Here is a 24,638-nt window from a genome sequence, read left to right on the forward strand (position 1 = left end):
TTTGAGTCTGACTGGACCAAACCTCAACTATGAAAGAGCAGATCCTGTCTACCATCGGTACATGCTTCCATATGATGCATCTGTTGAGGAAAGCTCTTCCTTTCCTATCTCTCTTAGCGAGGAACCCCTTGGTACAGGAGCTTAATATCAGCAGAGTAGATTTTGGGAAAGCCTTACTTGCTTCTGCTAATGAGTCATTACTCTATAAATTTCAAGCTGTGCAAAACACTGCAGCCCTTCTGATCTGCAATCTTCCCTCTGGTACAGCCCCAATTCCCCTTTTGAGATTCTTACGTTGATTACCTGTAATGAAAAGGATAATCTTTGAAATCTGCTTCCTCACCCACTAAAGGGAAAAGGCCTCGAGTACCTTACCCAGAAACGTATTGTCCTATGAGGCTTCTGAGATCCAGTGATACATCTTTACTCACTGTTCCTCATATTAGAAAGTTAAAACAGGGGGTAGGTCTTAGTTCTTTTTGGCCTCCTCCTTACTGGAATGAACTGCCTTATGGCATCCTTATATGTATAGATCACATCAAATTCAGAAATATGCTCAAGCCTGTACTATTCTAACTGCGTATCTCCTGCCGCAATCTATTTTGCGCCGAGATACCACTTCTGGGGTGATTTGTGTGTGACATCAAATGAAATTAATATAACAACTTGTAGGATGCCAAATAATCAGCAGCTAGGCTCTTTCAGAATGCCACTAATGGGAGGTGCGCCATAACATGGATCACATTTTCCCTGTGTGGGGCTGCCGTAAGCTACATCCGTTTGTCTTGCCAACATAACGCCAGTTATGTCAGCAGATTCCGGCAACGAGTCTTGGAGCAGTGAGTTTTCAGTAACATGATGAATGTCTTTAAGTATGCCTTTCGTCAGTTTTCTGATTCACCAGTCTTTTGGAAGGCGAAGTTGGCTGACTTTTCCTTGATTTCAATTGTCCCAGTGTTGCCCTACCAGAATGGTTACAGCGACCTACTGAGGATAACTGCGCATCTAGCCCACTGGCTAAAGACTCTTCCCAGGCTGCTGTCCAGATGCAGAGGAGAGAGATTTCATGGTTTCGAGTCGCTGGGCCTGACCACTGAGTTTGGCCATTTTGACATTCCAGCAAACTACAGAAACCTTCTGCCACATGCACCCACACAGCAACTACAAAGGACTACATCACCAAATATAAGCATTCTGATGGATGCAACTACTTGTGGATGCCTCACTTTATGAATTCTCCCTTGCGCCAGCATCCAACGAACAATCTTCTTCCCAGCTCTCCACATCGAGGACGTCACAATTGCATGGCTCCATGCTACTCCGTCTGACGTCACTGTGCCAATAAGAGGTCCTCGCTGGCGTGCTGACGGCAGTTTCCTTTTGTCCATGCCTTCAACGCTAACAGTTTTCTCCTAGCTCTCGCTACTGTTGAAGGTGTTCCATCTTGTTACTAGTTGCTTTACACATGTCGTCCCCCCCCCCCCCCCCCCAATACCCTTGATCCCTCGGGTTCTGAGGAAGACTCGCCAAGATCGTGCGCAGGTCATTTTATTAGCCCCGGATTGGCCAAGAAGGGTGTGATACACCCTTCTCCAACTCTTGCTGTGCCCTCCACTCAGTCTCCCTTCCAGGGCAGACCTTCTTTGGCAGGGGCAGGTTCTACACCCCCCACCTCCACAGCCTGCACCTTCATGCCTGAAGATTGAACGGGGCAACCTGAATATTTCTCTCCCACCAGCTGTAGTGGATGTTATTCTATCGGCCAGGCGACACTCCACTAAGACAGTTTAAGCCGGCAGGTGGGCAAAATTTGTGGCTTGGTGTGGAGAGAAGCAAATTGATCCTTTGAGGGCCCACCTCTCCGATATTCTGTTATTTGCTTTAGATTTAGCACTGAAGGGTTGTTCAGTTGCTACTGTTAAGGGCTATTTGGTGACACTGTCACCCTTTCTTTGCCTCCCGGGTCAGCCCTCTTTGTTTAAATCGCCTATTGTTATTAGGTTCTTAAAAGGTTTAAATAATAGGTTTCCTCCCACTCCTTTTCATATGCCTCAGTGGGATCTGAATCTTCTTTGAACTTTAATGGGGTCGAACCCATGCATTCTTGCCCGCTAAGGTTTCTAGTTCTTAAAATGGTTTTCTAGTAGCTATAACCTCTGCTATGCGGGTTGGTGAGCTTCAACTCTTTCTGTTGAACCCCCCCCCCCCCTTACCTTGTTCTTTCCGGATAAATTGGTGCTGAAAACCAGGGCGCCTTTCCTGCCACAAGTTGTCACTCCTTTTCATATAGGGCAAACCATTACCCTTCCATATTTCTACCCTCCTCCTCACCCCTCGAAGGAGGAAGAGAGGCTTCACCGTTTGGATCCTAAAAGGGCTCTTAGTTTTTATATTGAGAAGACGAAAGACTTTCGCCTGGAGGACCAGCTGTTCGTGGGGTATATTGGACAGAGGAAGGGCAGAGCAGTCCCATCAAAGAACAATCTCCAGGTGGGTCATTCTTTGTATCAAGATTTGCTACTCGTTGGCAAAGAAAGTTTCCCCCTGAGGGTATCCGAGCTCACTCCAGCAGGGCTAAGTCCGCTACTTCGGCCCTGGCAAGGGGGTTTCTGTTGGTCGATATTTGCAAGGCAGCAACTTGGACGTCCCTCCACACCTTCGCAAAGCGTTATTGTTTGGACTCTGAGGTTAGGAGGGATGGCCATTTTGCACGATCTGTATTGCAGGATTTCTTGGTGTGATCAGTGCAGTACTGCCTTGGGACTCTATTCATAAGGCGAGGAATCCACAGGTAGTAGTAGCCATCTGAAGAACAAGTTACTTACCTTCGGTAACTCTTTTTGTGGTGGATACAATAGCTACCTGTGGATTCCTCACAGTCCCACCCGCCTCCCCATTGCCAGTCTGGTCACACTAAGATGTGTGGGTTTATAGGTGTATATACATTTTGATGTTTTTCTGTACATATAAATGATGGTTTTGATTCTATTGCATCATGGTGGTTTTATGTATATATGTATTTATTGGAGGTCGGTTTTCACCTGTACGCCTCAAAGGCACGTAAATAAAATGGGTGAAATGAGCATCAGCACGCCGGCGAGGACCTCTTATTGGCACGGTGACATCAGACGAAGTCGCGTGGAGCCTTGCAATTGTGACGTCCTCGTCGACGTGGAGAGCTGGGAAGAAGATTTTCCGTCGGATGCTGGTGCATGGGAGCATTCATAAGGTGAGGAATCCACAGGTAGCTTTTGTATCCTCCAGAAAAAGCGTTACCCGAAGGTAAGTAACTTGTTCATTCTGCACATGGTGCAGTCGGGTTTAACCCAGCCTCCATGCAGCAACATGAAGGGCTTCCCTATTTACTGGAACTGGCAAAAGTAGGCTGAACTGTTATCAGAATAGTCTTGCAGTAGTCTCCTGGTTTGAGAATAGAAGATCCTATTTAATCTTTGTTTTTACAAAGGATTATGAAGCAAATAATGATGGGATTTTGTACTATCTTCCCATCATTGACTCGCTCCAGTTCAATGAAAGGGGGTATACTACAGTGTTGACTCATGCTGTCTCCCTTTAGACCAATCAAAGGGCACACCTGAAATTTTTCATGGTAGACCGTGCTATTGATTGCTCTCTCAACAAGAAGGCACGTATGAAATTGCAGGTGTTCACTATAAAACAGCCTTTCTGCAATTGACCAATAAAAAGTCATTTTACTAATAATCCCAAAGTTCGTGACTAGGTTCCTTCAGACTTTCATGTGACTGAGCCTGTAATAATTTGCCCTTTTCTCCCTGAATCCAGCAGAATTAGCTGAGCCGTCTTTGCGCTTGATGGATATTCGAAGGTGCATCAAATTTTACATGGACGGGGAAAAAGGCTTGCACACATCAGACCAGCTGTTTGAATAATTTGGACAGAGGTCGACCTGTTCCCGGATGGTCCAATGGGGAATTGCATGTTAGCTGTCAGCCTGCCTCACCTTTTGCCACACTAAACAAACTTCAGCTTCAGGGCAGAGTGAGCGTGTGCTTCACCAGAAGTATGGCAGCGACTGCACCCTAAACCAGAGTTCCTTTGCCAGATATCTACCTGGGTGTGAACGGAGTAGCTGATGCCTTGTTTTGGTAAAGGTGATCCTGGCTCCTGCTCTAGTCATGTTATGTACTGCTTGCTATTCGGATCAAAGTATATGAAAGATTGACTGCTGGAGAAGGAATTAGTTACTTACATGGTAAATTCAGTTCTCCTATGTTAATCTTTCCTATATTAACATGCAACACTCCCAATTTCCCTGTCGATGTTCATTTCTATCAAATGTACTCCTTATTTGTGCTGTGGAATCTGAGCTTTTATGACCTTTAAGGGTAGTAGGAGAGTTTTCACCCCCTTTGCGCCAGATTTGATTGTTTCAACTGAGGTGGATGTGGTACTTAACTGTTAAAGCCCATGGCCATTTCAACACTGTTTACTCCTATTTAACATTAGGAGGGATTCCTGGCCTGAGGGAGAAGGTCTCAAGCATGTGAATATATCAAAGATAGCTTCGCTGGAAAACTGAATTTACAGGTAATTAACTAACTTCCTATCTTTAGTCCCCTCTCAATTATCTATGCCTTTTCTCAAACCAACCCCAATATATTTTCTGTTTGCCTGTGATTGTAAGGTCAGCATTACTGCACAGGGCATTACAAAACTAAAATAAACATGTTAAGACACAATGCTTCACAAATGGCAAACATGGCAGCGGTTTCCTATTATGTTGGGTACCTTACCAGTTACACAGCAGTAAATAACCAGTTAAAAAAACAATTGTACAATACCAAAAACATGCCACAAAGATATAGATATTGGCGTTCAGTGGCATACATCCTTCACAACACACTGACCATAGAGCTCAGTAAACCAGGATTCAAAACCTCCGAAAACAGTGTTCTATTACATCAATAGATGGATCTCCTGACTCAACAGTAACTCGCTACCTTCAGGTTAGACACTCACATAATGGGCAGTGTTCCAATCAGATAATTCAGATACCACTTTAGTATTTGGTTGTGACCTCCACCCACACAGGGAAGCTGCCACAAACTGGGCCATCCCTCTTTTACCTGAAGACATGTAGGGGAAACTATCCAGCAGCCTATTGATCCTTGAAGCCTTGCGCAATGGTTGATCACTTTGAAGGTGATTTGGCCCTTTCTCATTGATGTCTAGGTCTTGCAACATGGAGAGTAGCTTTGAAATCCTGTCCTGAGTCAGTTCACTATTCTTTGTCAAAGATGAGATTGTGGAGAAAGGAGCCATTTAGCGGTGACCAAAACCATGTGGTATCTTGGGGGACATTTTTCCCTTCAGAAACACTGAGAGGCAGTTTTTAATGGTCTGCGACCTAGGAAGGAGAACTCTACACTCTGTTCTGGCCTCCACAAGTAAGTGGAAGCTGCCACCTCTTCACTTCAGAAGGTCTACCTGCACTGCAGAGCTCAAACCACTACTAAAATTAAAGGCATAAAAACTGTACAGCTCTCTCAGAAGCCAGGGCATAGTATGCCAAAGAAGGAATTCATAACCAGAATTTTGATTATATGAATTGAAAAATGTGCAGGGTGTAGTGTGGGGTAATCCTTGTTGACGAAATGGATGGAGAATACACCCCCTTTGTTTTGGCTGAAGTGTTGATACAAGTTCGCTCAGAAGGACAGCAACAAGGCCTGTAACTTATTTTTGCCCTGAGACTACAAATCTGAAGGGGATGAGGCGTACACAGAATTTCTTCCCAAGCTCCTCAAAGTCATAGAGAGCCTGAGGTGGACACATTATGCCATAGTGCAGTTGCATCAAAAAGAGCCCCTTCTCAAACACCTGTTGAGGGAAGAGGAAAACCCTGAAGAAACCACGGTAGTTCATGGGGAAGGGTTCAATGCAGAGGAGAACTTTGCTGACCTCGAAAGAGAGGAGTCGTTGAACGACTCGGGGAGAACATAAGAAGCAGATGATAATACCACAGAACCTAAGATTAAAATGATATCTAATAGTCTATGGTGCATACATATTCCTTGGACACTACACTCCCCCACATTTTATCCGTCATGGATATCAATATTAAAAACTCAATGATTTCTCCTAATATTTTATCGTCTTAGAAACATTTTGCCATGTTAAAATGACCCATTCATCATGAAATCTGCACTATACCAACTCCACCTTATGAAAAGAACGAAATTGCTTCCTTTAATGTATCTGAATTAATGGTAAAAAGAAAACTGATAAACCACATTGGAGGGAACAAAATCACAGAAAACCAGCTTTAAGGCAATACAAATAATTCGAAAATTAAAGGAAATGTTTTAGTGGAAAGAATTCTAAGGAAAAGTCCTTTATACTTGGGTGGCATTTAAGACTAGTGAGCGTTTTTTGGATAAAGTATTGGTATTGATCTTTAAGGGTGATCAGGGTTTTTTAGGCATCTGTAATGGGTAGAGTTTAGAGGTGCAGAAAAGTTTTGGGGTTCATGGATGAGTGAAGTATAGTGCTATGAGGGTTTTTAAGGTTCTGTGATGGATAGAGGTTAAGGGTGGTGAAGAGTTTTTAGGGTTTAGGATTGGGTTGAGTTTAGGTTGGTAAGGGTTTTAAAGAATCAGATGGGTGGATTTTAGGATGGTGGGTGGTTTTAGGTATAATGGGTATGCGTTGTTGGTTTGTTTCGAGGGTGGATGGAGTTTGATTATGGTGAGGGCTTTCAAGTGGTCTGGGATTGGTTGGGTTTAGGTGTAGTGAGGGGTTTTTAGGTTTCAGGGAGGGGTGGAGTGTTGGAGATATAATTGACTTTCAGGTTTAGGGATGGGCGTAGTTAAAATGTAGTGAGGGTTTTTTTTTTTTTTTTTTGGCAGGCAAGAATTGATTATTTATTGATGGGGAGGGGTCAGGGATGGGTTATGTTTAGGGGCGGTGAGGAGTCAGCAAAATTTAAAGCATGCAAAGTAGTTTGACGATGTAAATCTATAATAATGTCCCCTGAAGGAAAGCACTGAAATAAATATCTGACAAAATTATTTCCGAAAATAAGACCTTCAGCCATTGTATGTACATCTTGAAAAATAAGCATCCAAAACCAGTTTCAAACGAAGACATTCAGTTAATTGGTTTCTGTGAAATTGCAGGTGCCATTCATTTTGAAAATTTCCAATAAACTGTTTAGGTGAAATTGTTTCTCAGTAATGGTATTTCAGGACCTCGTTTTCCAATGAAATTGCGTACATCCGCTTCCTGCTACAGGACTTCCACACTCCACGTAGCCATTGAGGCTATGGAATTGGTGTTACCATGTCACCGCCTGTGCCATTTTTAAAACTACTTGGGTCACATTACTGTAATTGACATGGCACACATTGGTTTCCTCTGGACACTTAAAGTAATTTAATATCTGCTTGTATGACTCTTAAGGCTCTACAGTATCAAAATCCCCCCTCACCTGACCAGCGTGCTTTCCAATCCAGCGATATTGGACGATTTGGAGCCAGAACTTCCTTAATGCTGGAAACTCCCAATTTCAGAACGAAGTAACCCACCCATTTGCTAACTGTTTTGGTGATCTTCCCTCATGGCTGTGCTGACTGCTTGCTATAACTTGCACCTTTACAACCTGCAGTAAATTGCTGTTATCCTGAAATGATTCTTGACATCTATACATATGGACCATGCCTTTGGCAAAGAAAATTGACACACTGGCTATGCGAGTGGTCAGCATACAGAGTAGATATTTGTTGGCGTAGTGTGCATACCTCAGGCTCTCCATGAATTTGAGGGTCTTGAGCAGAAATTCTGTGTACAATTCGCCCTCTTCAGATTTGTAGTCTTAGGGCGAAAAGAATGTTACAGGCCTTGTTACTGTCCTGGGGGAGGGAATCGGGAGACCTTGCCTTGAACAGGTGGTGCAAAAATCTGAAGACTTGAGACACTCTAAGCTGAACACCCTCCACTTTGGAAAGAGGTTCTAGGCTATGTACAACTATATAGGGAGACATTCATTAATAAAGTAGTTGAAAGCTGTGTGGGTTGCCTTTTGATTACTTTTGACATTAAAAGAAAATAGTTTAAGGGGAGGTTGAAATTCATTTGGATAGGTCTGTTAACTTAGTGTTAAGTTGATACCACTATCCTCTGCTGATTTTCGTTGAAGCAAATCGGAGTTGTCTAAACTTAGAGCTTTTCTGAAGCGCTTGTGTTTGGGTTGTGATTTTAAGTCAGGGTACCACTTGTAAATAGTTTGGGCTTGTACACCAGTGAGACTGAGGGATCATTGGTTGAGTTGGGCTAATAGCTTATGGTTGGGGACCTGGGGACAAACCAGGTTTTTCAAAGTGCTGTTGCCCAAGTACTTTAAGGATGGGCTTGAATTCATAACACTTTTCGGGATTGCCACTGGCTGCCTAGTTCTAATGTAGTTGTAGCCTGATATAAACCACCCCTCCTCTTACTACAGTTCACCCACTACTCCCTTAGTCATAACTGTCCTAATTTAGGTGCACTTTTTGTTGAGAGGTTATGGTCTAGGCCTGTCTTTGGTGAATCTCCATAGCCAGCAATGTGTATGCTTTCAAACTACCAGAACAAAGACGAGGTGCCTCGAGCAGCCTGTCAAGATAGGAAAATATGGAAATAAATGAAAAACAAATTTGGTTGATTTAAGCTTTTGCGAGCTAAAGTACTTCTTGTCTCCGGCAAAGTTCTTGTTACTCTCTGGGCAAAATACACCAGATGAATGATCCAATCTTTGATGGACACCTCTCTGGATAGAAATGCCAGGCCTCGTCTAGAGAGAATGTGAATGGTGATCTAGGACTCAGAGCTGGGTAGTACTAGTAACTTTAGCAGTTCTTTCTGGTGTGAATATTAGTAGGTTTGAATGCAAAGTATCTTAATCAGAGGCACAGGCTTGGCGATGCACAGTACAGTCTGACTAGCTCTCGTGAGAAGTCTAAAGTGAAATAGTTTCTGCCTCACAAAATTAATATTTCCCAGCTAAGGCCCTAATTACAAGTTACTTGTTAATACCTTCAAACTCTTAGGGGTTTGTATTTTAACACATCTGGTAATTATCAGATGTGTTAACTAGCTCAACATTCGTTCAATTTCAGCAGATCAAACCTGCCGAAATATAACGGGGAAGAGCATACAGTTCTACCGTACCAACTGGATTTTGGTGTATTAAATACCAAAATCCCTATGTTCTTCTCCTGAAACTTGTATATATAATCTGTTTATCACACCTGGTAAATCACGAACCCTGTGGTATCGTTATTTACTAGGTGCGATAAATAGCAGTCCCTTAGTGTTCCATACAGATTTTAGCAAAGGCTTGGAGGTTTTAAATGTAGGTCCTCCATAGAATTAGGTTTATCTTTCTCTTGCCAAGACTGCCACTTTCTGCTCCTTATAAGCTAGGACCCGGCCATGGACTTCCTTGACATGTCTTTATTGACCGGGACAGACGTGGCCTTGGCAAATAATCCTTCTAATTCCACTTTTTAAGGCTAACTCAGACAGCTACCGTATGGCCATGCTGAAATGTGCCTAATTTAGATCATTCGGACAAGTGTGCTGAATTTTCCGTGACTGAAGCAGTGGATACAATTTCGTTTTGGTCGTCAGGACTAGAGTTGTTTTGGTTTGTAGCGACTGCAAATTAAAGAATGCACAAGTTTTTAAACAGCTTGTGCATTTGCAGAGCTTGAGGTCTTTGAACAGTAGTTCCTGGTTGCATGTCTCATATTTGCATAACAAAGTCATGAGGTAAAAAGTAGATGCATATAGGAAGGATTTTTAATCTGGAGTAGGAATGTACGCCTTTGACTTCCTGCACCAAATAGTTTGCTTCACTTGAATGTTCTTGGATGCTAAGTGTCCCAGTTGTTTAAAATGCTTATACGAGGTCTGGCTCACTATTGGGGTTTATGATACTTTTATGTGAGATTTTTTTTTTCCCGTTTTTTTTATTTATTTATTTTTCCTCCAGGGCAAGCAATTTTTTTCTGGTGAGAGATAACTACGCTATTATCTTTGTAGTGACTTGTTCAGTGACTATATTTTAAAATACATTTTTAAACGATAAGACGCGGCAGCTCAATTAGGAACGCTAGGTGGGCCAACTAACCTTTCTGGCAGTTATAAGGCTGTTTCAGTGAGAGGAAAAACGACCTCATTAGCTCTTCAGAATTATTACTTTAACGTGATTTGCAGAATTGGCATATGAAACGTGTTCTATACGTTTACGAGACTGTTTTGACTTCGAATCTGAGGGATAAGTATTGTTCAGACCTTTCTGCAAATATAACATGGTGTTAACGTGTGATTCTGGTCTTTGCTCACCCCCTGTTTTCCTGACTTAACTGCTTTATTGGTGTACGGCTTGCTTCCTATTCTATCTGAACGCTCAGGATGGAGAATTGGTTTTACTTGCAAACGCACTTCTGTTTAACTTCTCGCCTGAATTTCTGTGCCTGGGTTAAAATGTTTTGTATGATTCATTTCCAGGTGCGCTATCCTGAACGCATTACGATATTGAGGGGAAACCATGAGAGTCGACAAATCACACAAGTTTATGGCTTTTATGATGAATGTCTAAGAAAATATGGAAATGCAAATGTTTGGAAATACTTCACAGATCTGTTTGACTACCTTCCACTTACAGCCTTGGTGGACGGACAGGTATAGTTACTGTTTCATTACAAGGGGAATGATAATTGAAGGGATCCAGTTAATGATTTATACAAATTATTGAAGTTTATCTCCAAATGCCTTCAAAATCAGATGCCAGTGACCGGCATTAGCCAGGCTCCGCATGGTGCTTTAATGTAAGTTGCTAGTAGCTATTAGCAATGGCCAAAAACAAAATAATAATGCTCCCGGAAGATAGTGGATCGAACCCCCTAAGAATGTGCTGTATTGTGGCTCGACAATGAAGGTGCAGTGTGTTACTAAACAAAATTCTTATTAAAAAAGCTTTTTTCCTCAAGCCATTCTTGAACTAAACCTGAAGCTTTTACAGTTATTAATTCTTATGGTCGTTTTTTTTTTTTCTCAAGCCATTCTTGAACTAAACCTGAAGCTTTTACAGGTTTTTTTTTTTTTTTTAAACTCTACAGCATCTTGCTGCGAAATAGCAATACAAGGTTTGGTTTATTTTTTCCGTTTTTATATCTCTTTTTAAATCTCAAGGTTTTGAGTTTTAGCTTTGAACTAAGACATCCGTTGTCATTTTCTGCCTTTTTAACTCTGTTATTGGACACAAAACGTTAACTATATTCTGTTTAGCCTTTTTCCTGTTGACCTACAGCTAACCATGGCTCTTGAGTTTTGAATGTACCAAATGTATTCCTTTTCCCGTTGACCTCCGCAGCTTCATTTAGTCTCAAATAGAACGCTTGCTTTTTCTTTAATTTTGAAGATCAAGCTAAAGGTTGACTTATCGCCTGAATTGGAAACCAAGCTCAGAAGTCTTACACCACCTCCTTATTTCAAGGCTTGAACATTGTCCTCTGCTGATCTAGCTACCTTCCTGAATGTAATTATTATGAAGCATAACATCTCTGCGTGCCCCAGCCCAGATAACGATGACACTACTGATGACCTGTGAATTACATGGCACTCTGGTTACTAATGACTAGATTGAGTACGCAGTGGGGCTACACCAGGCTTTGAATACCTTGTTGTGATTGTATCAAGACCAACTATAAGATGAACCTATATACTGGTTCAGATTGCTATAGATTGGTGCGACATGAAACGTAATATGTATTTTCTTTTTGAAATGCAAGTAAATGTTAAAAGAAAGTACAAAATCTCTATCGTATTCATTTGATTCCGTGTCCTCCTTTTCTGCTTTCTATGGCTAAGCCTTTGATATGAAAGCTCTGTAACCTACCAGTTGGATTTTGAGATGGGCACTTGTAATTGTTTTGCTTTCAGATTTGCATGGTTCGTTAAATTGTTATCCAGGGGCTTTCGGAACATTCCGTACAATTAGTCAGCTACAGTTTTGCAGCACCCCTTCCACCTCATTTAAGCTGAAACAAGAGGTGGATTAGTATTGTGGGACACTATTCAGTCCTGCTTCCTCGTTGTTGTTTGTTTTTTATGTGTTTATGGAGCCATTTTTTTCTTCTCTTTAAAAGGTTTTGTGTCTTTTTCCATTTAGATAGCTACGGTATAACTTGACACTGTTCATCTTCCTCAGTTTTAGTGTCTTAGTTCCTAATCTGAAGGACTTGACTGTTCAGACATCCTCACTTGGATCTAGTTTTCTGATAGACTTCTATCTGAAGATTCCTCACCTTAAACTATTCCCCAGGGGTCAGACTGTATCCGGAAAATCTTGAGCAGTACCTTTGCATGCCAGTAGGTGGCATGGGTTGTCTCTATGTTGGCATCATCCACTTTGAGAGTGACATTGCAGTACTCGCATATGTGCCACCCCGGCATACTTACATCCGTTTATTTCAGCGCAAACAGCTCAGATCCATAGAGCTACCTCTGTCACGTTTTGACAAACTTTTTTAACCCTTTGTCAGCCATGGTTGAACTATTGCTCTTAATGTGCCAGGGACATGTCCCGTGCAAAACCTACAGGGTTCAGGCGTTGTGGGGAATGTCAGACAGATGTCTGTCTGATCCCCCAGTTTTGGTCTCTCTGGTGCCTGGGATCAGGCAATGACCCTAAGGCCTGAGTCGAGTGCATGTCTGTACACCTGAAGGCTATTCGCAAGCATGCAATAAAGCTGCTGTCAGCGTGGTAGAAGCTTCCTCATGCCATTCCTGTTTTCTTGATTTTCAGTGTGAACCTTGCTGTAGATGTTAGCTTGGTCATCAGCAGAGTCTTTAATAGGTGGACTACCAATGCAGTGGTGTGGGTCACAGAAGAAGAGTGTAACAGAGGCTTCGACAATAGTACATCAATGATTAGTTGTCAGCAGTGCCTTAAAATCTATTGCTGAGGAAGTCTCAATACCACAGGCTGTTGATAAATTGAACAGGGATCTTGTCTCCTTAAGAGACATTGCGGTGGACCCTTTAGAGCAGTGGTTCCCAACCTGTGGTCCGGGGACCCCTGGGGGTCCGCAAAGCCTTCTGAGGGGGTCCGCGAGAGCCTAGAAACGTAAAAAATATTAGCAAAAATTGACAAATTAGGTCCCCAGCTTCCAGTAATGACTCAGGCGGGGGTCCCTGGATTCCCATGATGATTCAGTGGGGGTCCCTGGGTTCCATTAATGTTAAAGTGGGGGTCCACAGAAATCAAAAGGTTGGGAACCACTGCTTTAGAGCACTAGTCTAGCTTCCTGTCAGACATCTTTGAGGATTTAAGTAGGGGCTTCTCCAAAGAATAACCCAAGTTGTCAGATTTTTTTCTTTGTACTTTCCAGCTGCAAAAGTAAAACTTTTTAGGTTTATTTCTAGCCTCAAGAGGGTGGCTTCCTGTGCCTGACCTTTTTCAAGAAGTGGCCCTCCTGATCATTAAGGGTCTTAGAGGAAAACTTCAATACATTTTGCGGTGACTTGGGTTATACTCTGGTTAAAGGCAACATTTGTTGTTCTTGTCTGGCTCCTTTTCATAAAGCATCTTCTCCCAAGCCAGACCGCCTGAAGAATGGCTTCTTACAGGAGCCACAGAGTATGAAAAGGGTCTTTTTAGATGAATCCTGTTGTGAAGGAGCCCTTCACTGGTACACCTTTAAACACAGCCAACACCAGTGAGGTGGTGTGTAGAAGGACAAAGTAATCCATGGAAACAACATGGTATTTTTATGAAAAGTATGTGAAGAAATGAAGCTGAGCTTTGAGGTACTCGCTTCTCCTAAGACATACCATAGAAATCTGAATGATTGTGTTATTTTGGGGGAGTGGAATTCGGTGCACTGTCAACACATGAGATGTAGTTTAGGTTGCTTCCAATGATGTGATTGTGCTACCAAAGTAACACTGTGTTCGATGGCATCTGTCGCTGTAGATACACATGGTATGCATGAGCTCGCCATCTGGTGTTGGGTCGGAGTGTTACAAGTTGTTTTTCTTCGAAGAAGTGTTTTCGAGTCACGGGACCGAGTGACTCCTCCTTCTGTGCTCATTGCGCATGGGCGTCGACTCCATCTTCGATTGTTTTCTTTCCGCAATCGGGTTCGGACGTGTTCCTGTCGCTCCGGGTTTCGGAACGGAAAGATAGCTGAAAACTGAAGATTTTCGACGGTATCGTTGCGATCCGGTTCGAGATAGACACATACGACGACGCGTTTAACATCGAAGCGCTTCGGTACCCTTCGGGGTAGATTTCGGCACCCCGTCGGGGCCTAGTCGGCCCGACCGCGTGGAGAACAACGCCGATGGAACGGACCCAGTTTCGATTCTGCCCCGAATGCCACAACAAATATCCTTATACGGACCTACACTCGGTCTGTAACCTGTGCCTGTCACCCGAGCACAGCGAAGAATCCTGTGAGGCCTGTCGGGCGTTCCGGTCCCGAAAAACTCTGCGCGACCGTCGAGCGAGAAGACTGCAGATGGCGTCCACGCCAAAGGAGCGTCGACAGTTCGAGACAGAAGAGGAACAGGAGGAATCCTTTTCCATCCAGGATTCAGACTCCGACGAGCTAGACTCTACAAAAACTGTGAGTAAGACGTCGAGATCAGAACTTAAAAAAGGAAAGAAGGCCCAGGGGACGCCACTGCCAACCGGCCATGGCTCCACCCAAATTCTCGGTGACCAACAATCGGCACCGAAAAAGGCCCATTCAGTGTCAAGATCGTCCGACTTCGGTCGAGACACCGGCACGCAGCCTCCTCGGGACCGAGAGAGTGCTAAACAGAAGCATCGACACCGAGAGTTCGGTGTCGACACGGATCGACGCCGAGACAGTGGCGCCGAAGACCATAGAGGCCAAGAATTTTCGGCACAGAAAAAGAGGAAGGTTACCTCGGAGCCGAAAAAACAATCAACAGGGTTTTCGGAGCCGAAAAAAGCGACATCAGACCCTGTTTCAGGCTCCTATACTGAAGAGCATTCTATGTCTTCACAAATGAAGAAACATAGATTTGAACAAGAACTGCAATCCACTGACGTGGATCACACGCAAAAGCGTATCTTTATTCAGCAGGGGACTGGGAAGATCAGTACCCTTCCACCTGTCAAACGAAAGAGAACGCTTCAGTTTACTCCTCAGCAACAAACAGCACAAAAGGTAACACCTCCTCCCTCGCCTCCACCTGTAACTCCGGCTTCGCCAACTTACACCCCGTCACATTCGCCAGCTCACACCGCCATGAGCCACGATGACCAAGATCAGGATGCGTGGGACTTGTACGACGCACCAGTGTCTGATAACAGCCCAGACACATACCCAACTAGGCCATCACCACCGGAAGACAGCACAGCCTACTCACAAGTGGTGGCTAGGGCAGCACTATTCCATAATGTGGAACTACACTCGGAACAAGTAGAGGATGATTTTTTATTTAACACCCTCTCTTCAACCCACAGCTCCTACCAAAGCCTGCCGATGCTCCCAGGCATGCTACGCCATGCAAAGGACATTTTCAAGGAGCCAGTTAAAAGTAGGGCAGTGACGCCTAGGGTGGACAAAGAGTATAAGGCGCCTCCTACGGACCCTGTATTCATCACCTCTCAGCTGCCACCAGATTCTGTGGTGGTAGGGGCTGCCAGAAAACGGGCAAATTCACACACTTCTGGGGATGCACCTCCCCCAGATAAAGAAAGCAGGAAGTTCGATGCAGCCGGGAAGAGGGTTGCTGTCCAAGCAGCAAACCAGTGGCGCATCGCAAATTCACAAGCGCTGCTTGCGCGATACGACAGAGCCCACTGGGATGAGATGCAGCATCTCATTGAACATCTCCCAAAAGATCTGCAAAAAAGAGCAAAACAGGTTGTTGAGGAGGGTCAAAACATTTCAAACAATCAAATACGCTCCTCCATGGATGCAGCAGACACGGCCGCAAGGACCATTAATACGTCGGTTACCATCCGTAGGCACGCATGGCTCAGAACGTCTGGATTCAAGCCAGAAATTCAGCAGGCAGTGCTTAACATGCCAGTAAACGAAAAACTTCTGTTCGGTCCGGAGGTCGACACAGCCATAGAAAAGCTCAAGAAGGACACTGACACTGCCAAGGCCATGGGCGCACTCTACTCCCCGCAGAGCAGAGGATCTTATAACACCTTCCGCAAAACACCTTTTAGAGGAGGGTTTCGGGGTCAGGCCACACAAGCTAGCACCTCACAGTCTGCACCGCCCACCTACCAGGGACAGTACAGGGGAGGTTTTCGGGGCCAGTATAGAGGGGGGCAATTCCCTAGGAATAGAGGAAGATTTCAAAGCCCCAAAACCACTACCAACAAGCAGTGACTCACACGTCACTCACCCCTCCCACACAACACCAGTGGGGGGGAGGATACGTCAATATTACGAAGCATGGGACAAAATAACTACAGACACATGGGTCCTAGCAATTATCCAACATGGTTATTGCATAGAATTCCTGCAATTCCCTCCAGACATACCACCAAAATCACAATTTATCAAAATACCATTCACAGCTTCTAGAGATAGAAGTTCAAGCACTACTGCAAAAAAATGCAATAGAATTAGTACCAAGCACACAAATAAACACAGGAGTTTATTCACTGTACTTCTTGATACCAAAAAAGGACGAAACACTGAGGCCAATTCTAGACCTCAGAGTAGTAAACACATTCATCAAATCAGACCACTTTCACATGGTCACACTACAAGAAGTGTTACCATTGCTCAAAAAACACAACTACATGACAACCCTAGACCTCAAAGACGCATATTTCCATATACCAATACATCAATCACACAGGAAATATCTAAGGTTTGTATTCAAAGGAATACATTACCAATTCAAAGTATTGCCATTTGGTTTAACAACCGCTCCAAGAGTATTCACAAAATGCCTAGCAGTAGTCGCTGCACACATCAGAAGGCAGCAAATACATGTGTTCCCGTATCTAGACGACTGGCTAATCAAAACCAGTTCGCTCACACAATGCTCAAACCACACAAATCAAGTCATACAAACCCTCTACAAACTAGGGTTCACCGTCAACTTTGCAAAATCAAACATTCTGCCAAGCAAAGTACAGCAATATCTAGGAGCCATAATAGACACGACAAAAGGAGTAGCAACGCCAACTCCACAAAGGATCCAAAATTTCAACAGAGTCATTCAACACATGTCTCCAAACCAAACAATACAAGCAAGAACAATACTACAGCTCCTAGGCATGATGTCCTCATGCATAGCCATTGTCCCAAACGCAAGACTGCACATGAGGCCCTTACAACAGTGCCTAGCCTCACAGTGGTCTCAAGCACAGGGTCACCTTCTAGATCTGGTGTTGCTAGACCGCCAAACTTACCTCTCGCTTCTATGGTGGAACAGTATAAATTTAAACATAGGGCGGCCTTTCCAAGACCCAGTGCCACAGTACGTAATAACAACAGATGCTTCCATGACAGGGTGGGGAGCACATCTCAATCAACACAACATAAGAGGACAATGGAACATGCATCAAACAAAACTGCATATAAATCATCTAGAATTATTAGCAGTTTTTCAAGCACTAAAAGCTTTCCAACCAATCATAACCCACAAATACATCCTTGTCAAAACAGACAACATGACAACGATGTATTATCTAAACAAACAAGGAGGAACACATTCAACGCAGTTAAGCTTGTTAGCTCAAAAAATATGGAAGTGGGCAATCCACCATCAAATTGGTCTAATAGCACAGTTTATTCCGGGGATCCAGAATCAGCTGGCAGACAATCTCTCTCGAGATCACCAGCAAGTCCACGAATGGGAAATCCACCCACAGATTCTGAACACCTACTTCACACTCTGGGGAACACCACAAATAGACTTATTTGCAACAAAAGAGAACGCAAAATGCCAAAGCTTCGCGTCCAGATACCCACACAAGCAATCCCAAGGCAATGCCCTATGGATGAACTGGTCAGGAATATTTGCTTACGCTTTTCCTCCTCTCCCTCTCCTTCCTTACCTAGTAAACAAATTGAGTCAAAACAAACTCAAACTCATTTTAATAGCACCAACGTGAGCAAGACAACCCTGGTACACAACACTGCTAGATCTGTCTGTAGTACCACACATCAAACTGCCCAACAAACCAGATCTGTTAACGCAACACAACCAACAGATCAGACACCCGGACCCAGCATCGCTGAATCTAGCAATCTGGCTCCTGAAATCCTAGAATTCGGACACTTACAACTTAGCCAAGAGTGTATGGAAGTCATAAAGCAGGCCAGAAGGCCATCCACTAGACACTGCTACGCAAGTAAGTGGAAAAGATTTGTTTGGTACTGCCATCATAATCAGATAAAACCACTAGACGCAACTCCAAAACATATAGTAAATTACTTGCTCCATTTACAAAAAGCAAAGCTAGCCTTCTCTTCTATTAAAATACACCTTGCAGCAATATCTGCATACCTGCAAACTACCTATTCAACTTCCTTGTATAGGATACCAGTTATCAAAGCATTCATAGAAGGGCTTAAAAGAATTATACCACCAAGAACACCACCTGTTCCTTCGTGGAACCTAAACGTGGTTCTAACAAGACTCATGGGCCCACCTTTCGAACCCATGCACTCTTGCGGAATACAATTCCTAACCTGGAAAGTTGCCTTTCTCATCGCCATTACATCTCTAAGAAGAGTAAGTGAAATTCAAGCGTTCACAACACAAGAGCCTTTTATACAAATACATAGAAATAAGGTCGTCCTACGACCTAATCCAAAATTTTTACCAAAAGTTATTTCACCATTCCATCTAAATCAAACGGTAGAACTACCAGTTTTTTTCCCACAGCCAGATTCTGTGGCTGAAAGAGCACTACATACATTAGATGTCAAAAGAGCATTAATGTACTACATTGACAGAACAAAAAACATCAGAAAAACTAAGCAGCTATTTATTGCATTCCAAAAACCTCATGCAGGTAACCCAATATCAAAACAAGGTATAGCCAGATGGATAGTTAAATGCATCCAAATCTGCTACCTTAAAGCAAAAAGACAACTGCCCATTACTCCCAGGGCACATTCAACAAGGAAAAAAAGGTGCTTCAATGGCCTTTTTAGGAAACATCCCAATGCAGGAAATATGTAAGGCAGCCACTTGGTCTACGCCTCACACATTCACCAAACACTACTGTATAGATGTGCTATCCGCACAACAAGCTACAGTAGGTCAAGCGGTATTAAGAACTCTATTTCAGACAACTTCTACTCCTACAGGCTAAACCACCGCTTATGGGGAACTAACTGCTTACTAGTCTATGCATACCATGTGTATCTACAGCGACAGATGCCATCGAACTGAAAATGTCACTTACCCAGTGTACATCTGTTCGTGGCATCAGTCGCTGAGATTCACATGGACCCACCCACCTCCCCGGAAGCCTGTAGCAGTTCAGAAGTTACCTTCAATTTTGTACATTTGTATATATATTATTTAATCCTTTAATAGGTACATACTTACATTTTTCATTGCGCGGGCACTATTACTATAGTACAACTCCTACCTCACCCTCTGCGGGGAAAACAATCGAAGATGGAGTCGACGCCCATGCGCAATGAGCACAGAAGGAGGAGTCACTCGGTCCCGTGACTCGAAAACACTTCTTCGAAGAAAAACAACTTGTAACACTCCGACCCAACACCAGATGGCGAGCTCATGCATACCATGTGAATCTCAGCGACTGATGCCACGAACAGATGTACACTGGGTAAGTGACATTTTCATTACAGTCTTTTAGGCACAATTTGAGCTTCTGTTGCTGTTGCAAAGGGTATAGTCAGACTCCTAACTCTGTGCCAGGGAATGATTTATAACATGTGAATCTATTAAGGATGCAAATGCTAGAGAACTGTTTTTTCAGGTGAGAAACTGTTTTTGGTCTGCACTATTTACCTGTCCAGTAGACCTGTTTTGGGTCATTACCTGTTACAAAAAAAAGCATGGCGCCCAACTACTTTAGAAGTGGGAACAGTAGAAACTAAAGGTAATTAACTCATTCTGCATAAATGTAATTTTTCATAAGTGTTATTAAATTCTAACTTTAACCCCATTGACGATAAAGGAGATGGTTTGAGCAGTTGAAGTGGTCCAGATGTATCATTTGCACTAGAATATTCTGACTGAACTAAATTGTCTCTCTGGGTTCTCTTTCCTTCTTTTTGTTTTTTAAAGAAAATAGTTAATGCTTCAAGATTGCAAAACTGATTTCCAGTACTAACAGCTAAATACAAAATATCTTTGTACAGATTTTCTGCCTTCACGGTGGCCTTTCGCCTTCAATTGATACACTTGATCACATCCGAGCTTTAGATCGTCTGCAAGAAGTTCCTCATGAGGTATGGTTTTTTTTGTGGTTTATGTATTATTCCAGTATCTTCTCTTGGGCCTTTCATGATTAGTCCTCAAGAAACATAATAAATTGTAGCCCTTGTTTTACAGAGTGAAATATTTCTGGTTTCTACATCTGAAACCAGAAAAGATTCAAACTGCAAAAAAGTTGCCTGTAACAATAGTTTTGCATGTTGAAGACTCTTCTGGATTCACATGCAACTCTCATCTTCCCAGTGAAGGGGCCCGGTTAAGCAGAAAGGTGAATGAATATTACTTTGAATAGATAACAAGGCCTAAAACTGTATAGGCCACAAGGCAAATTAAAAGACTCTAATGATGGTGACCATGCACTAGACTAGAGCATTGGAGGCAGATTCTCACAAGATGGGTTATGACACTTTGCCAGTAGTTCATATCTTTGCTCTACAGTATCACAAAGAAAACAAAGTTAAACAAGCAGTGGCAAAGCCGGTGGATCTCACATTGGCAACTATTGATTTGGCCAGTGCAGTTTGCAAAACAAAATACTTTTTGCCAGTGGATGCTGCACAGCAGTGGCGAAAAGAAAGAAAAATAAAAAGCTGCTTTGTGGGTTTTTTTTATTTTCTTTTTATATTTGCAGATCTAATATTTTGGACACCAGTTGTCAATAATAAAAGTATTAGAATGAAAGTGGGCAATAGAGGTGTGTGTGGGGATGGGTGGTGGTAGGGTGGTAAAAACGGCACAGGAAGAAGTGGGAGAAAAGCGGTCGAAGCAGAGAGCATCTCTGAGCGCTGAGGCAGGTATTTTGGGGTGGGGTGAGCAAGCTAGTGAGGAAGAGACTGAAACCACATGCAGTTTCAGGTTTTTTATAAGAGAGCAGCAGAAGAATGCAAATCAGACAGTCAAATTGATGGTAAAGAGGCTATGCTCTGGGGAGGGACGAAGGCAATTGTTGGAGTAGGAAACAAGCAAATGAAACTGATGAAACCAGCTCCTAGCAAGCCCACTGTAAATTCACAATAGATCTTTAGAAAACAGACAGCTTGCACTGTCTGATAGACAAGGCGTAAAAGGTATTGCCAATCTTTTGCCTTGTGCAAAATCTTAGTAGCTCTCTACAAAGAAATCTTCATGTTATGTGAGATTCAGACCAATTTACACTCATCTGTGCTCTTCTGGAAAGCACAAAGTAGGCATTTAATGTGTCCATGTGGTTTTTCATTAGAAAGGCAGAGACTGTGGTAATGAAAATATGTATTCTTCTAAAAGGAGAGAATGAACAGGCTGTTAAGTGTAAACAAATTTTAGCTGCACTGAAAGCAGTAGGATACTTTGGAACACATGTGCAAAGTTATGATTTGCAGAACGTAACTTTAAGCTCTTTGCCTCCCTTTGTTTTTCCTTGCACTACAGGGCACAAAGGTCTCCTGCGAAAGGCTCTTCTGAGAGGAATTTGGGCACTGTATATTGATGTAGAGGATGATTATCCTTTAAGCAGACCCCCTCCAAGATAGGCCTGACCTTTCTTTATTTTCCTAGTTTCAGATTTTGTTCTCAGGCTCGTTTTGTTCATTGTGGTGGAGAGCAGACTAAACTGCAGAAAAAAACAAAGCAGGGGTGAAGCTTTGTCCATGGTTTTCTAGCCATGTTGTAAAGTAGCGTGATTGCTGCACACAATGGTTTAAAAATAGATTACAACAAAGGTTCTTTGACATGGTCAATGTTGGCCACACCCTTTGTCTCCCCTTAGTTACTGTGCATTGACTGGAGCAAGCAAAGCTATATGGAAGCATGCATTTTTAGTTCTGGCTTGTGGTGTACAGTTTGCCTGCCCTGATAAAGGGCTGCAGACTGTGGGCTTGCTAGGCCATGTCGTAGCATACATTTTCAGCTATACAGTGCATGGTATGTATGCATTGGCTAGTGACTGCTAGGCAGTGTCAAAACACAAATGCTCAGTTCAGCTTTGTGGTGCAGTGGGTGCATGCATAGGCTGATGTACACATTGACTGTACTGCTTCTGTTCTGTGCTCCTGTTATGCACACATTCTTTCCACTAAGGTTATTTTCTGTAGAAAGGAACCCTCTTTTTGGCATGGTTACCTCCACTTTTTGCCTGCTGTCAGTTTTTTTGACTGTGTTCACTGGGATCCTGTTAGCCAAGACCCGAGTGAGTGACTGTGCTCTCTCCCTCTAAGTTTGGTTGCTTAGGACTTAGCACACCCCACTATTGGCATACTGGTGCCCCCAAGTAAGTCCCTAGTATATGGTACTTTGATTCCTAGGGCATTGGGGCACCAGGGATTTCCTGTGGGCTGCAGCATGTATTGTGCCACCCATGGGAGCCCTTGCAAAATGTGTCTGCAGGCCTGCCATTGCAGCCTGCGTAAAAAGGTGCATGCACCTTTTCACTGCAGGTCACTGCACCAGGTCACTGTCTCATCTCTATGGCAGGCCCTCCTAGCCCAGAGGGCTGGGTTGCAGGCACCCCTACATGAGCAGAGGTGAATCTACGAACTCCAGCTCCATTTTCCTGGACTTTATAAGTGTGGGGAAGCCATTTTACCTGTGCATTGGACACAGCTACACAATGGTAACTCAGAAACTGCGCATGTTTGGTATCAAACATGTCAAAATAATACCCCAATACTGTTGATTGTATTGGCTATGATTCCTTGTATTCTGGGGGCTCCGTAGAGGATCCCCAGAATTGCTCATACCAGTCCTCTCTGGTTTGACCAGCTCAAGCAGAGGAAGGCGGAATAAAGGATTTCCTTTAGGGGAGGGAGACAGCACCCTCTCCCCTTTAGAAATAGATTTTACTTGGCTTGGTAGGGGTAGCCTCCCCAAGTCACTGGTATGCTTTGGTGCCCTCCTTGCATAAACTGGTTTGCACCAGTCCGGGGACCCAGGTCCCTGCTCTGGCGTGAAACTGGACAATGGAAAGGGGAGTGACCACTTCCCTGTCCATCACCACCCCAGGGGTGGTGCCCAGAGCTCCTCCAGGTGTCCACTTGATTCTACCATCTTGAATTGAAGGTGGACAGATGCCCCTGGGAGCATCTGAGTTGCCAGGTCAGGCAGATGAGGTCAGAAGCCCCCTCCTGATAGGTGGTCACTGTAAGGAAATGCCTCCTTGGCATGGTTGCCCCCTGACTTTTTGCCTTTGCTGATGCTATGTTTACAATTGAAAGTGTGCTGAGGCCTGCTAACCAGGCCCCAGCACCAGTGTTCTTTCCCTAACCTGTACTTTTGTATCCACAATTGGCAGGCCCTGGCATCCAGATAAGTCCCTTGTAACTGGTACTTCTAGTACCAAGGGCCCTGATGCCAAGGAAGGTCTCTAAGGGCTGCAGCATGTCTTATGCCACCCTGGAGACCTCTCACTCAGCACAGACACACTGCTTGCCAGCTTGTGTGTGCTAGTGAGGACAAAACGAGTAAGTCGACATGGCACTCCCCTCAGGGTGCCATGCCAGCCTCTCACTGCCTATGCAGTATAGGTAAGACACCCCTCTAGCAGGCCTTACAGCCCTAAGGCAGGGTGCACTATACCATAGGTGAGGGTACCAGTGCATGAGCATGGTACCCCTACAGTGTCTAAACAAAACCTTAGACATTGTAAGTGCAGGGTAGCCATAAGAGTATATGGTCTGGGAGTCTGTCAAACACGAACTCCACAGCACCATAATGGCTACACTGAAAACTGGGAAGTTTGGTATCAAACTTCTCAGCACAATAAATGCACACTGATGGCAGTGTACATTTTATTGTAAAATACACCACAGAGGGCACCTTAGAGGTGCCCCCTGAAACTTAACCGACTGTCTGTGTAGGCTGACTAGTTCTAGCAGCCTGCCACAAACCGAGACATGTTGCTGGCCCCATGGGGAGAGTGCCTTTGTCACTCTGAGGCCAGTAACAAAGCCTGCACTGGGTGGAGATGCTAACACCTCCCCCAGGCAGGAATTGTCACACCTGGCGGTGAGCCTCAAAGGCTCACCTCCTTTGTGCCAACCCAGCAGGACACTCCAGCTAGTGGAGTTGCCCGCCCCCTCCGGCCAGGCCCCCACTTTTGGCGGCAAGGCCGGAGAAAATAATGAGAAAAACAAGGAGGAGTCACTGGCCAGTCAGGACAGCCCCTAAGGTGTCCTGAGCTGAGGTGACTCTAACTTTTAGAAATC

At 43.8% G+C, this 24,638-nt stretch overlaps 1 protein-coding gene across 1 annotated transcript in view; it reads left to right on the forward strand.

Moving 5' to 3' along the window:
* The window catches only part of LOC138296470 (serine/threonine-protein phosphatase 2A catalytic subunit beta isoform), a 171,060-nt gene that overhangs the window by 51,953 nt on the left and 94,469 nt on the right, over window positions 1-24,638 (forward strand). The window contains exons 3-4 of the mRNA XM_069235617.1: window positions 10,534-10,707; window positions 20,385-20,474. Of these exons, the coding sequence (XP_069091718.1) occupies window positions 10,534-10,707; window positions 20,385-20,474 (264 nt within the window). The remainder of the gene's footprint in view (window positions 1-10,533; window positions 10,708-20,384; window positions 20,475-24,638) is intronic.

Source organism: Pleurodeles waltl, chromosome 1_2 (assembly GCF_031143425.1).
Source record: "Pleurodeles waltl isolate 20211129_DDA chromosome 1_2, aPleWal1.hap1.20221129, whole genome shotgun sequence".
NCBI classification, from domain to species: domain Eukaryota; kingdom Metazoa; phylum Chordata; class Amphibia; order Caudata; family Salamandridae; genus Pleurodeles; species Pleurodeles waltl.